This window comes from Amborella trichopoda, chromosome 8 (assembly GCF_054954075.1).
Source record: "Amborella trichopoda isolate Santa Cruz 75 chromosome 8, AtrichopodaSantaCruz75HAP2 v2.0, whole genome shotgun sequence".
Lineage (NCBI taxonomy): Eukaryota > Viridiplantae > Streptophyta > Magnoliopsida > Amborellales > Amborellaceae > Amborella > Amborella trichopoda.
In genome coordinates this window covers 32,951,117-32,966,644 of record NC_142343.1, presented here as the reverse complement: position 1 = coordinate 32,966,644, position 15,528 = coordinate 32,951,117, and the positions used below count along the sequence as shown (strand labels likewise).

The window sequence follows — 15,528 nt, the reverse complement described above, 5'->3', positions numbered from 1 at the left end:
GGGATGCTATAGGATCCTTCAAAACTAGACTTGCCAGGAATTCTCGAACTATGATGGATCCAGGTTATCCCCTCGTTAATATTTTGTCCATTCATATACTTAATCTTATGAATTGTTCTTGCCCTTACAATGCTTTTTGCATTTTAATCCAGCTGAATGGTGGGAGACATATGGTACTGATGCACCTCACCTAAAGAGGATAGCAATCAAGGTGCTCTCCCAGATATGTTCTGCTACTGGCTGTGAGCGCAACTGGAGTACATTCCAATGGTTACACACTACTAAGAGGAATCGACTCACTTCTGAGAAGTTTCATGAACTAGTCTACGTTCATTATAATTTAAACCTCCGAGAGCGACAAATGAGAAGGAAGCTTGAAGACTATGGGCCGATAGACTTAAATACAATATTTGTCACAGACACAGCAGACCAATGGGTAGTAGAAGAGGAGGGGCCAGTATTACACAAGAGAGCGTTCCTTGAGGATATTGATGATGAAGATCTTGAAGAAAATGATGAGCAGCATGAAAGAGGAAGCAGCCAGCCAACGTATCCACAATTCGTCGGAGATGTAGGTGATATTGCACCTAATGAGGGAGAGTGGGAAGGGGGTCTAAGAGAAAATGAGAGAGATGATGCTTCTGAGGCCACCTTATCCCAGCCATAGTATTCACATATTGAGTCCCAACAGCAACAGTGTAGGGATGAGCACGACAGTGCAGGTGAGCTTGAAGGATGGACAAGCTTCAAGGATTTTGGATTGGGAACACAACAAAACACTAACACTCAGGGATTTGGGTATAGTCAGACGCCTGCTAATATCGATGATTCGTTTTTAGATCGAATCAATGAATTGTCAAATGAATTCAATCAATGGCACCAGCGTGACCAAAAAGAACAACAACGTCGTCTATCATTTTATTTTTAGATCGTATGTTACTAATTTTATGCTTTATTGTAGTCCATATATGTTGATATACTTATTCCATGATAATTCTATGTTTATCCTTTTGTGTGATGTAAATTAAATGTTGAATGGTAATTCATTAAGGAAAAGAACATATCAATATTCGCATATTCATGCAAAAACATGAAAATTCTTAATGGAGTACCCTCATTTCTTATTGAATACCTAAAAAATAATATTTATAATGAATTTTAATAAATTTTTCGGATTTTTTTGAAGCTTTATTCTGACCGATTCACCCGATTTTCGATCCGGATCGTCGATTTGCCGATCCGGATCACCGATCCGTTTATTAAACCATTGGACTGCACAAAAACCTTTCGAGAACTGACACGATTGCACAAACCGAATCACTCGCCCGAGTCGACACGACTAGGCGAATTTTGAAATCCTGCTTCATTCGATCTATTCAATTTTAAATTTCTGCCACCCCCATCTTCTCGACCAATCTAGTTTACGCCTTGTTAACGACAAAAAAGTGCCCTTCATAAAAATATTTTTATATTAAAAGTGAAAGGTAATAAGGACAAAAAAGAGCCCTTCATAAAAATACTTTTATATTAGATGTCAACGGTAATGAATATCCAATAAATATTGAGGGGTGAAGTATAATAAAAACACGCACATATATCAATCGAGCAAGAGAGAGAGAGAGATTAATTTAGCTTAGAAGCTAACACTATATTTCAGCGTTAAGTATATATTTTGAGAGCTATTTTTGCATTCACAGTCTATTGACCCCGACAGAATGTTTCCAAGAAAAATTTGGTAAAGAGAGAAAAATAAGATTTGCTTTTACGAGTAAATATTGTGCGCTATCAGCCATCTATTTTGATGTTCGTTAGATTTAGTGACCAAAATCAATTTTTGACCACCTGGCCCTTAAATTACATGGCCCTCAATTTACAGTCATTGAGTTGGTATATCCCACATCTCTAGTTATAAGTAGGAAGCATGTGCCTAGTGTGTAACCATACACAAAAGGGAGATCGACCATCAGTCTTTAATTACTGACGAAGCACATGAGCACTTGTTTGCTTACCATTTTCCATCAGCAGAATTCCGACTCATCTTCGTCATCTATGAAAGACATCTGGTGGCAAACCCTTAAGTGTATCGATACAATACACAGTATGCATATAGGATACCAGCCTTCAAATGAATTCCCACAATGCTAAAGCCGTGACATATGCATGAAAACATAGCTACCATAGAATCTGAGAATCACAAGGTCTATTACATTGAGAGCTTATTCTGCAACAAAGACCACGGTTTCCAACTGATAAGCTTTGGTAAAGAAGGCAGGCCAAGAGAGGTAAGTTGACATAATGCTGCTCACTGTTGATGCTCCAATGAGCATGTTCATAACAACAATTTGTAACTGTATGGCCTCCAACGGGGAGGCACCCCCCATTATAAGCCCAGTCATGGCCCCGGGAAGAGAAATGAGCCCTACTGTCTTGGCATTGTCCAAAACTGGGGAGAGTGCAAGTATCAGAGCCCTCCTCACCTGTTGTATTGTAGCTTGGCGTGGCGTGGCTCCAAGAGCTAGAGCAGTCTCCACCTTCACATGATTTATATAAAAAAAAAGGTTAAAAAATAAAAAAAAGAACGAAAAGAAATTATTTTCGGTTCAAACGTTCCAAAAAATGCAAGATCAGCAATCGTAAGATGGGTTCAAAGCCAAATCTTCATATAAAAATCTCCAAAAGGACAGGTTAGTAAGATGGATTAGAACCCAAAAGCTTCAATTCAAACGTTACATACGATACTAAAAGATCAAGCCTGGAAGATAGGTTTCAAGTTTTATGACCAAACTAACCAGGTTCTTTTGGATCTTGATGTCATCTCGAAGCCTTTTCATGGTGACCCCAGTCACAGTCATGGCATTCCCAACCATCATTCCAGCAACAGGTATAATGTATCGTGGGGTAAAGGGGAAAACATTTAGTAAAACAAGCAGGAACATGGTAATTGCTGTTCCAGCCAAAATGGAAGCACCAGCCACATACTTCCCGTGAGGGACGTGCTTTGCTCGCTGACCGGCTGTGTAACCAGCGACAGAGACCTGCACAAAGGATTTCAGCTTAGAGAAACCTACAATACCATGATGAGATGTGCATAGATAAGAGCTGAAATATACACAAGGGAGCTTTCGAGACTACGGGTATTTTTTGGAGAATAGAAGTCCTTTATTTTTTTGGCAAGAGACTACTAGTTTCAACCAGATGAGAGGTACCAATAACTCAAGAAATGAATACTGAATCAGATCGTAATCAAAGTTTCCACAAGGACAAACTACAAATTCATGTTTTCTACATGCTTTAGCGACATCTTTCATTCTCTGTTCTTTTCTTTTCTTCTTCTCTCTCTCTCTCATGTTTTTTATGTCTATCACTGACATCTTTGGTAAACGAATAACTAATTTGAATTTGTCTCTTTTTTTTCTCTCTTTTTTTCCCAAAATGCCCTTAGTTCAAAACTATTAAGTTTTGAACAACTTGATTGCCTTAATGCCTTTTCTTAACAACAATATCTAGACCTAAGAATTCCAAACTAAATTTCTCACGAAAATTATGGTTAGTACTCTTATGTATCGAACATCATTAATAGCAACTTTATGTTCAAAACTCGAAGTTTCCAAATATTTTTTTTTTATTTTAAATTTTAAATTTTTTTTTTATCAAAATACCCACAAGCGATGAACTATTAAATGATTTACCCTTTTGGAACTCTTCCAACTCAAGAGCATGAGTTATTTTATGGGTATTTTGAAATTCAATCAAAATATAAGAGTAAAGTGCTAAATTATTACTCTCTCAAGTGTGTTGATACATTTCCCTTTGGGAAATGCTGGTATAAGCCCACTAGCTCACAACTATATATGAGCTCAACGGTTTAGAATAAATCTGAGCCGATCCAATGATCACGATTGTATTTTGTATTTTAATTTTAATTTTTTTCTATAAATCCAAATCACTTGAAATTTTGACATGTGTTCTTTAAAAATAGAAGAATTTAATGAAAATATCAAAAAAATAATTTGCAAAAACAAAATGGACTAAAATACCCCCAAAATGTTTTTGGGGTATTTTGGTCAATTTATGTTTTGTGAATGATTCTTTTAATATTTTTAGTAGGTACGCCTTGATGAGAAAAATGGATGATTACAATTTTATGTTATTTGGATTTGTAGAAAAAAAGTTATAATTAAAATATAAAAAGAGACCCAAGTAGGAACAAGCCTCATCAAATGCAAAATCAGGGTACAAAGTGTTCTGAGTGTGGAGAGCTAGGACGTTCTTTTGAGTGCACCAAGAGGCAAGCCAAAAGTGCACATAATTGTAGGCTGGACTACACCGAAGATTGTAAGTGAGGTGAGAAGCTTCCATAGTTTGGGTTTTTACAGGCAATTTACTAGAAATATTAGTTGTATCTATGACAAACTGCATGAAGAAAGTTGTATTTCAGTGGATTGAGGTAGATGAAGGTTGCCCAAGAGAGCTTTAGAGTAGTCATGAAGAAAAGCATAAATCATCCTGTCTTAGAATCAAAAAATTTCAAGAAATTCTTCCAAATGGATTGCAACGCATCACATGTGGGTTTAAGGTTGTTCTTTCCTAGAAGGGCAAGCCAGTACACTGGTCACCTAATAGACTATCACTCTTTTTCCTCCCTTTCATAGGAAAATTTCAAATGTTATGATTAACTAACTTTATGTCGAATAATTCATTCAATGCAATTCTTTCATGTCTACTTTTCTTCAATATTCACATTCACCATCACAGCCAAAAGAGGAAAACATTAGAAAGATAAACTAACTTGATCTGCCAACTTATGAGGAGTTTAGACCATAGGTACTAGAATCTTTGCGATCTCTCTCCCGGATCTATATTTAGAATGATGAAGAGGTCAATGAATCGTGGAGAGTTTACTTTTAAAATTATTAAATGACGAACACAATGGGAACATAACGTTAGAAAGAATCATTGGCATAAATGAGGGCGGAGGTCATAGATGCATTCGTAGGATTAGCATATCAGAAGTGAAAGAAGCTTTGAAGGGGATGACGATAGGAAAGGCTTTAGGCATAGATGATATGCCGATAGGGGTTTGGAAGTGCATGGGGAAGTTCGGCATTGACTGGCTAACAAAGTTGTTCAACAAGGTATTGAGAACAAAAAAAATGCCAGATGAATGAAGGAAAAGTATGGTGGTACCTATTTAAAAGAACAAATGAGACATACATATTGAGGAATCAAACTTATGAACACACTATAAAGCTGGGGGCGAGAGTGATTTAGCAACAACTAAGGCATGAAATGAGTGTATCAGAAAACCAATTCGGTTTTATGCGAAGGAAGTCAACAACTGAGGCTATTTTTCCTACTTAAGGACTGATTGAGAAGTTTATGGTGAAGGGAAAAGACCTCCACATGGTCTTTATTGATCTAGAGAAAATTTATGATACAGTACCTCGAGATTAATTTGTTGGGTGTTGGAAATAAAGGAGTTTCTAGACACTACATTGACTTGATGAGAGATATATACGAGGGAGTGCTAACTAGTGTGCGAACAATTAAATAGAGAGACAAGCAAGTTCTCAGTGACAATAGGTCTACATCAAGGATTAGCGTTGAGCCCATACTTCTTTGTCTTAGTTATGAATAACTTAACTAGGCACCTATAAGATGAGGTACCTTGGTCTATGTTGTTCATGGATGACATGGTTTTGATCAATGAGATCCAAAATGACGTCAACACAAAGTTAGAACTTTGGAATGATGCTCTAGAATTTAAAGGTTTTAAAATTGGTTGGACAAAGACAAGTATACGAAATGTAAGTTTAGTAATATTATGAGTACAGACAAGGAAATAGTTAAGATTGATAGGCAAGAAATACCACAAACAGTGCGCTTTTGATATCTTTGGTTGATAATCTAGGAAAATAGAGAGATCGAGGAAGATGTCGCACATATAATTAGAGCTAGGTGGGAGATGTGCAACTGGAGTTTTATGCAATCGCCGCATACCATTGAAGCTGATGGCAAGTTCCATAAGACAGCTGTGAGACCAGATTTGCTTTATGGAGTGGAATGTTAGCCAGTCAAGAAGCAACATACCCATAGGATGAGTAGCTGAGATGACGATGTTGAGATGGATGAGTAGCAAGTCAGGAAGGGATGAATTCGAAATGAATACATTCAGAAGAACTTAGGTATGGCACCAATAGGCGATAAGATAAGAGAAAGTAGACTTAGTTGGGTTAGCCATGTACAGCATTGATTCAGTACGTACCTGCTAGGGGGTACAAGTTAGTTCAAGTGGAAGGCTCAAAAAAAGTAAAGGGTAAGCCCAAAAGGATATGGTTGGAAGTAGTGAGAAAACATATGGGGACTTATGGCCTTTCATCCATGTTAGCCTTTCAAGCTCGAGCCCCTCTAATCAGATGGCCAACTAGTCATCTAATGTCTATTGACGACTCCTCTTGGATCATCCAGATGCCACCTTCCCTCATTTAAAACAGCCAACAGCAGAGCATGTCAAGAATCTTTCAACTCAACGCAACTCAACTCCAGTCATCTGCCCTCAGATAGGTGACATCCAGCTGCCTCACACGATCTCTATCAACAGCCATGATTACCCCAACACCCTCTTCCCCAATAAAACCCTTCTTTCTCTCCTCGCTCGATCCCTCTCCTGCCCTACCTACATCATTCCCTGCCCTCTCGCCTCCTTTCCCCTCTTCGTGTCCTCTCCCCCCAGGTTCTCAGAGCCCACAACTCCCTCATTCCATCCATATACACAACCATTACCCTATGATAACACCCTATCCCCTTTCCTCTAAAACCCTATGGAGAACACTTTTGGCCCCTCCCTCCTTAATGTCCTTACTTCTGTTCACTCCCCCCTTCACCCCCCATCATTTTCATAACCCTCCTGGTTCACCCAGTTACATAGTCCAAGCCAACTCTCAACCACCTTCATCTTCCCCGCAGCCCAGGAAATCAAATAGCAAAATTCTGTCCCTAGTTAAAACCACAGCCCTCCTCCTATGTTCTTGCTCTGCTCTTCTCCACCAAATCCCCAACGATCCCCCCGGCCTGCAACCCGCAACAGCCCCTCCCACCCCTCCCCAAAAAAAGAAAAATCTTCTCACCAGCAAAGTGGATACTCTGCCTCTGTGTTCTAGGCTTTGAAACAACAGGACACCAGAAACAAAAACCATGAAGACAGCAGACTAGTAAGCCTAAGTTCTGCAAATACTAGGGCAAGTATGTAGAGTACCCACACAAGTACTATACAGGTTGCTGGTTCCCATGTACCCAGAGTAGGCACATGGGAACTCGCCTGGTTACCAACCAAGCCCGAATAACTCAACCGAGCCAGAGTGGACTCAGCCCAAGTTTTTCAAGATGGTTTGCGCTCTGCCCAGAAAAAACAAGTTTTTAGCTGCACTGGATCTTCTTTTTTTTCTGACTCAAAGCTTAGTGTATGTAACAAGAGCTTTACATAACAGCATATGTATTCAACCAAGCATTACCAATAAAGCAAAGTACTTCTCGGAAATGCAACTCCACATGGCACCTAGCCAAGAAATGACACAATTTCTGAAATTAAATGCAGATGAGATAAAAAGGTCCAAAGACTTTTAGATAAGGATGCTAATATCTCATCCCAATCTCTCATGATAATATCTAGTGCAATTTATGAGATCAGATTTCAAGGTGAGAATTTACTATCTGCATATAGTACCTCATTCTTTCTCTACCTTCTTCTCACCCATTTCTTGCAGTCTCTCTTGACTTCTATTATACCTCCTCTTACAGTCTTACCTATTCTCACATTTCCCTACTACCTTCTGCTGCACGCATAATAGAACGCGTCAAGCATTCCACTATAGTGACGTTTTTAGTTCAGCATCCTAATAATTGCTTTTCTCTTTCTAATCCCAAAATTTTCTCCCCTTCTATTGACCTTTCAGAAGAGAAAGAGATGCCAAATCCTGCCTCATGGCTGTTTGGGCATGCCTTTGACTTTATCTGGAACCTTGTTGACAAGAAGCTGTAAAACTATCCTAAAATTACCATCCGAGCTTGTGCATAGAGATATACTCATGGAAAGATAAAGTCGGAATAGTGGCATGGAAAACTAAATTAATTACAGTTTCTCCAGCTAATATCCAAATTTCTTGTGTAACTTCTCTACACCATATGGATACCCTAGCCCTTATCAAAGTGCGATGATGCTTTTTAAGGTTGATACATATTGGGAATGTGTATAATATATTGTCATCTAGAATGCTTTGGTTCAAGGGAAGTGGAGGTCCTGGAGCACAAGGATGTGATGATGGGTAGTAATAAGAGAGTGTCGTGAGGTGCGAATGCTTATGAAGGTGATCCAGAAATTATTAAATTACTTGGAAGGCCATCAGCTTTTCTGAAAGACACATATGGATGGATATAAGAAGCAGCAGAACTGCTTCTTTGATGAAGATACCGGCATTCAATGGATACGATCATCGTATGGGATAGTAACATAGAGATGGAGGGACTGCTAAGATGCCTTGACATGCTCACTAAAACAGGAGAATGAGAATAGAATGGGCTTTATGAACTAGAATCGTGTTGCAAAATTCCATTTGCAATTTCACATCAATGTGATGATCAATGAGTTCCAACAAAAACAAGGCCAATTCAAAAATAATGATTTATGGAAACTTCGACAAAGGGAGGATTTAATTTTATGACATTTGCTTTCTTACTAATGGAGCCAGAGGAAACCATGTATCCTTCCAAACCAAGTACAGTTTGCTAACTTAGTGCTCATTGTGATGATTGTTTTGTACCTCCTTAGCTTGAGCTGTGATGCTGCAATTTGGAGATGGGTGCAGGGTGTGCTTATAGTGCATTTGTTTTTTAAGAACACCAATCAAATCCTCTGATACACTAGAAGAAATACCCATTTTTGAGATCACTATGGGGGGTCATTGGCTAAATCATCCACAAGAAATGGTAGGTGGAAAAGTGGAAACATTAGGTGTTTCAACGTTAATGTTGTCAAAGGTTCCAAAATAAAGATTAGACAAGTTGATTATATTCATCCTGTGGCAGGAATTCTCAAGCCAAAGTAGTTTCAAAGGGGATTTACCCCCAGCAAGCATGGATTGCTTTCAAGATATCTAGCCAGGATATCTCGTAAAACATTACGACAAACCCCCTCACAATTGAGAAATCTTATCAAGGAGAAGCATGGCCTCACACATATTTCTTCTAAGCACCTTGTTGCCTTAGATGTGTTAGCAAGGTTTGGTTCATTCCTTGGACGCTGCTTAAAACAATAAAGGAATCAAATGACTTCTTACCCTTGGATTTTTGCCTTGATTTTTATATGTACTTGACGTGGCTAACTTCTGGTGCAGATATGGCTTCAAGTTAGGATGCAACATAGAAAGAAAAATTGGATAACTCAGTCGAGTCTCGCTAAGGCTCAATTGAGTCCATAAAAATAATAATGATAATACTAACGGGAATCCTTTATAAAACAAGCTGAGAGTTTGTATGTCCTCAATCCTTCATGTGCACACAGGTAAATGGAACCACATTTATGCCTTCGATACAAGTCACACAACATCTCTAGTTTCTGTTGTTCAGTTGCCTTGAATAGATTGACCTTATTATGATCAGAGCAACTTGATAATTAATTTTTAATTCATTTCTTCTTGTTTATTACCATAACAAGACAGCAGGTGACATATCAAAAGAATAAATTAGAATAAATAAATTGTTATGTAACAATTAAAGGTTTAAAGCAAGAGTTATGAAGAAGTTCTCTATGGGATTAGTTAAAAGCATTGTGAATTAAGATATTTGTATTTTTTTTTTTTTTTTTTAAGTAATTAAGTGGGGAAGATAGGCCCCCCGTACCCATTTTTTCAATAGATTGGGGAGTTACATTTTAAAGGTGTTAATTGGGGGTGTCAACGGTAGAAATGGATACCAAGATGTGGCAACTGGGTGTGGGGATACTACCACCATGAACTCATCCTCTTTCCTAAAGTAGTAAGTCAGCGAGGATTTGAGCCCCTACCCTTTGGTGAGAATAGAGTTAGAGACCTCACCATGGGTCTCAATATTTGATAAGGAAATACTTCTCATTCAAGAAAGATATGTGATTAATCTTATGACAATGCTGGGTGCAACACTAGGTGCCAAAGCAACAATGGAACCAGCAGCAAGAGTGAATTTTCCATGACGAAAATCAATGAAGTATTAATTTTTGGAGTAGACAACAGAACACCACATACAAGATTCCAACAAGCCTGTAACATTTATTCCATCCTATTTATAGAATATATAGAGTCCAACAGCGTTAGTAGCTAATGTTTAATTTCACATTCAAACAATAAAAAATGATTTACTCTTAAAGAATTATAGCAGTCCCCTATAGATTTTGTCTCTTTTCCAAATTAGTTAGTCCTTGGGCTCACAAATAAGATGTCATTGAGATAAGTATTGCGAAAGGGTATACCCTCAATTCAAGAAAGGCCCTCTCAGCCTGAGAAAGATCACAAGCTTAGGTTGCATGGAAACGCGTAAGTGTGTCTATATCTGAAATGAGTACCGGGTATCAGATTCCTCATGCCATGGAGAAGGGGATTTAGCAACATGGCTATATTCTGAACAGAACCAACTCCAACAATGTTTTACCAGTATTTCATTTCATGAAACGGAGAAAGAGATAATCAATTATACCTTAATTGGCAGATTTCGTGGATATTTTTTAAGTTTCATAGACATTTTCAAAGTGATACTTTTAAAGTTTCATAGACATTTTCAAAGTTCACGTGTCTACTAAACATAAAAAGGAGATCAAGTCCCTATTAATGATGCAATCAATGTTTAATTATCATGAAGAAGAATCAATAAAATATGTGCAGTTAGGAGTCAAAAAGTGTCCAACGTGGGAACGCCATCCAAATATAAGAATCTATGTAACATATTTCCAAGCAAATCATGGATTTAATATGCATTATATGTTAAGGAAATTCTGTCCTGATATGTCCCATAGAAAGAAATCAAGGCATCGGATTTCATAGAGAGGCATAATAGGTTTACAGAAATCAATCCTAACCTAGGAACTCTAATAGATGGCAGATATTTTAAGCTAAAATTCTTAAACTCCCGTCGACATTGAACTTGAGTTTGAGATTCAACTTGTGAAAACCAAAATCTGAACTCCTAGAATACATCATTACAAGAACAAAAAATTTCAATTTAAGAGGCTTCCAAATCTGTCAATGAACCCATCGAGTCAATGTGTATTGACAAAAAAGAGTAAACAAAGCATTTCTCCTTATAGTTCTATCATGATGCAACCCATGTCAAATAAACCTAGTCTAATGATAATGCCACTAGTGCCATAATTTAGACTCGTGGATTGAACCAATATGAGAAAAATCAGAGCTTACAGGGCTGCAGTTCCTCAAACAAATAGTATTGTGGACTGCTTGAGTTTGGACAAAATTTAGAGTTTTGCCTTAGTTTGTGTTTGTGTGTGTAGGTGTTGTAGGTGGTAAGAACACATTTTTTTCTCACTTTGTGGGGGGAGGGCCTCCAATGACCTACAAGTGACAAAAAACATTTTTTATTTCCTTCTTTAAACAATTACAAGACCTTTTATTTGACTCTCGGCCCCCAAAGCAACTCAAATTTAGGAACTAAATTCTATTAAGACCTTTTATTTGACTCTCAGCCCCTAAAGCAACTCAAATTTAGAAACTAAATTCTATTCACCCTCACCCAAATCAATTCTAACTAAAAAATAATACACATTTGCTCAACCTTAAGATTACTGAAATTCATTTAACATAGAAGATAAGCGAGAGAAGGACATGCCTACTGGCTGAAAGAAGTTAGAGAGAGAAAGACAACCATCTTGGTAAGAACAAATTTTTTCCTTCTCTGAGAGGGGAGAACCTCCTACGAGACATCAGCCCCAAAAGAGATACTTCTGATTCCTTCTATCGACAATTACAAGACCTTTTATTGGACTCCCATGTAGCCTCTAATGCAACTCTAATTCATATTAACTTCTATTTACCCTCACTCAAATCAATTCTAAACTTGCACCCTCATGATGATCCAAACTTACATGAAAAAGAAGATAAGTTAGAGAAGGGAACACCTACTAAGAGAAAGATGTTAGAGAAAGAAAAATAACCACCCCAAAAGAGAGAAAGACACTATCCTCAATGAACAATTCCAACCCATAGACAGTAACCATGTCCTCAAGATTGGAATTGTAGAAATCGCTCATGAAGCTTCTGGTAGTCCTCACAAGTCACATCTTCAGCTAGTGTGAGTGCGCATAGCAATAAGACCTCCATAGCCACCTTATCATTTTTGTTCACCATCCACCTGTTCAAAATGCTTGTGGCTCTATTTGGACAGCTCCAACATCAGTGATAAATGGCAAAATTCTCAACAGCAATACTACCTTGCCCCCACTTCATCTTTTGGTGGAGATGTGGACTACAGGGTGAATTTAGTTCAAGTTCTTTTTTTGGTTGGAGATGTGGAAGCTCGGGTGAATTTAGCTCGAGTTTGTAAGCTACTGAATCAATCTTTTGAATGATATGATATGCGCCATAGAAACATGGAGACAACTTCAATGATCCCCAAACTGTTACTGCTGTTTGCCATTATGGATAGAGACATAGATAAAGCATCTTTCTGATTGGTGCTTGTCCGCTCTTGCTTCATTTGTTCTTGAGCTGTTTGTAGGTTTTCATTGAGCAAATGAAGAAGTAGGTCCCCACTCCTTAATTCACATCCACATGTTGCACAATAGTGTTGGATCGCATGGAAGGATGCTAGGTGAAGGTTGCCATATACAAGCTCATAAGAAGTCATCTGAGTTGAGAAGTGAAAAGCCGTAGCATACCACCATTCTCCCGAAGCAACTTCACTCAATATTTGGGTTGGAAGTTAGAGAAGCACTTCATGAAGTCCCCAATGCCTATTAACCACCTTCGTTTTCCCAACTGTTTGAGGGTGGTACGACAGGCTCACTTGGAGATGGATGCCCTGCAAACGAAAGAATCCTCACCGAAAATTCCTTGTGAGACAGCATCTTGGTCACTAACTATGGTGGAAGACACACAATGTATCTTCTCTATGAAAACTTGTGCAACTTGCTGCTGTGAATGGACAGACCATAAACACGAAATGGGCTTATTTGCACAAGAGATCTACAGGGACAAAAATCACACTATTTTCATGTGACGCTAGTAACCCCACAATAATAGAATCCATAGATATTTCTGTACAAGTAAGAATTTGGGTTTGCAAAGGCTGTTAAGGCTGGGAAGGCTACAGTTTCATGTTTATTTCTTTGGCAAACATCATATTAAGCTACGAACATCTCAATGACGTGGTGTATGCCCTTCCTGTAAAGGGTATTAGATACCCGTTTGTAAGTATTAAGCTACCCTGAATGCCAGGGGAGGTGATGCATGCAACTCCTTTAGAATTTGCTTTTCAGCACTTGGATTCAGCCCCTTTATAGCGAAGAACCCATTGTCATAAGAATAGTATTGAGCAGGGGTAGACTGATTCTGTAGCTCTTGAATGATTTTTTATAAATTGTTGTCCATATTATACACCTTTTAAACTTCCATCCATACAAACCAAGGAGAAGAGATGATGGTTATACCCCCTGCCTCAAATATATGTGAGAAAGCATCTGCAGCTATATTTTCAGTCCCTTTCAGTAAATGATCTCGTAGTCATACAGATCAAGTTTTCCATCCATTTATGTTCAGCCATTGTAGACATTCACTGATCCATCATGTAGTTTAAATACAGATTGTATCCGTAAATCTTGAAACACAATATTCTATTGCACCAACATGCCCTTCCTGTAAGTAGAGAATCACATGTTCCTTCCACTCAACACCTCTCCTGTGACAGCCAATGGTCAACCTTCTTGCATCAATACTCCAACAACTCCATTTCCTGAAGCAACAGTTGCCGATCACAAAGGTCTTACGAGAACCAAGAAGAGCCAAAACCTGGGGTTAACATCATAGCTTTCTTTAGATTACTAAAAGTGAATTCCAATTCCTCAATCCACTGAAATGTGTCTAGACGAATTTACCGGAGTACCCAGCTAATCCAAGGAACCCCCTTAGGCCTTTGATGGTGTTGGACAAAAAGAAATGGTCAGGACATGTTTTTTCCTAGTTCGTTGGGGGAAAGCCTCCTGTGAGCTATAAGCCCCAGAAGAGTCACTTTTTCATTCCTTCTTCAACTAGAAGACCTTTTATAGGACTCTCAAGTAGCCTTCAAGACAACTAAAATACAGCAACTAACTTTTACTCACCCTAACCCCAATCATTTCTAACCAGAAACAAAAGGTACATTCTGATCACCAAACTTCATTTAAAACAGAAGATAAGAGAAGGAAACACCGGCTATGATAAATAAGTAAGAGATAGAAAGACAACTATCCCAAACAAAGAAACAGACACTATCCCCAATCAATGACACCCTATCATACTTATTATAAACAGAATCCACATGAGAGATTGTGTACTTAACATGTTAAATTGAACTGAAGAATAAGACTAAGCCCCCATCGTACTTATTAATAACAGAATCTACATAAAAAAATCACGCATGATCACTGAACACAATGAACACAAAATTATGAATACAGAGATTTTAACACTTAAGTTCAAACTAAAATATACAATCTCTTCGGGCATACATCAAAGCCACAACATTTTACCTAACCCCGGCAATAAAAGAATGATTTAACTATTAACCACTTCCAATAACAGATTCTCTACATCTCAAGGGACCCATTTTGATAAAAGGAGAGTAGACCAATTTTGACAAACTTGGCAACCCAGTTAATGCATAAGATTGGAAAATTCCCAACTACCAGAGAGAGAGACCAACCATGAACAGGTAAGCCGCCATTATCCATCCAGCGTTCTCCTGAGTAAAGATGAACTGCAACACAAACCCAATAACAGAGAGCTGAAGAAAAGCCCTGAGAATGGCGTACACCATCTCTCCCTCTAAACCCAGCTTCTGAAAGTATGAAAGCACAACCGCCATTAGAACCACAGTTGTAGCAGCAACTGGTTTCAGCATGCCTTTAAGGAAATCCCTCCACATGGTATCCATTGTTAGAGATAAATGCATGGTGGGCTATCAAAACTCAAGAAAACTTCACCCTGTGAATTAGGAGGGATTATGGGGCTTCTGGTTTTCCCTCAATCTCTTTCATGGTGCTGCCGAAGAAGACGGGCTGACTGCAACCTGCCCCAGATAAAACATTCCTAGTGGGGGAGGTGGATTCTTCTTACTAGAAAAGTGTTTTTAAAAATGGAGTAATCAACGTTCTCCCTCTTTTGAAACTAAATTTTGGACTTCCAATCGTCTATTAAACTCACATTAGCGAAAAATATAAAGAATATATTTCAAATAAAATAAAATGACCAAAATACTTTTAAATGATTCAAGAGCTATTTTAGTCATTATATTTTA

At 38.2% G+C, this 15,528-nt stretch overlaps 1 protein-coding gene across 1 annotated transcript; it reads right to left on the bottom strand.

Moving 5' to 3' along the window:
* Positions 1-2,157: 2,157 nt before the first annotated feature.
* On the bottom strand, positions 2,158-15,286 carry ALS3 (aluminum sensitive 3). The gene is made up of 3 exons (XM_006828157.4): positions 14,935-15,286; positions 2,790-3,035; positions 2,158-2,531 (listed from the first exon to the last, which is right to left on the bottom strand). Exons 1-3 carry the CDS (start codon positions 15,181-15,183, stop codon positions 2,217-2,219), a joined length of 810 nt encoding a protein of 269 aa, XP_006828220.2. The 5' UTR covers positions 15,184-15,286; the 3' UTR covers positions 2,158-2,216.
* Positions 15,287-15,528: the final 242 nt, after the last annotated feature.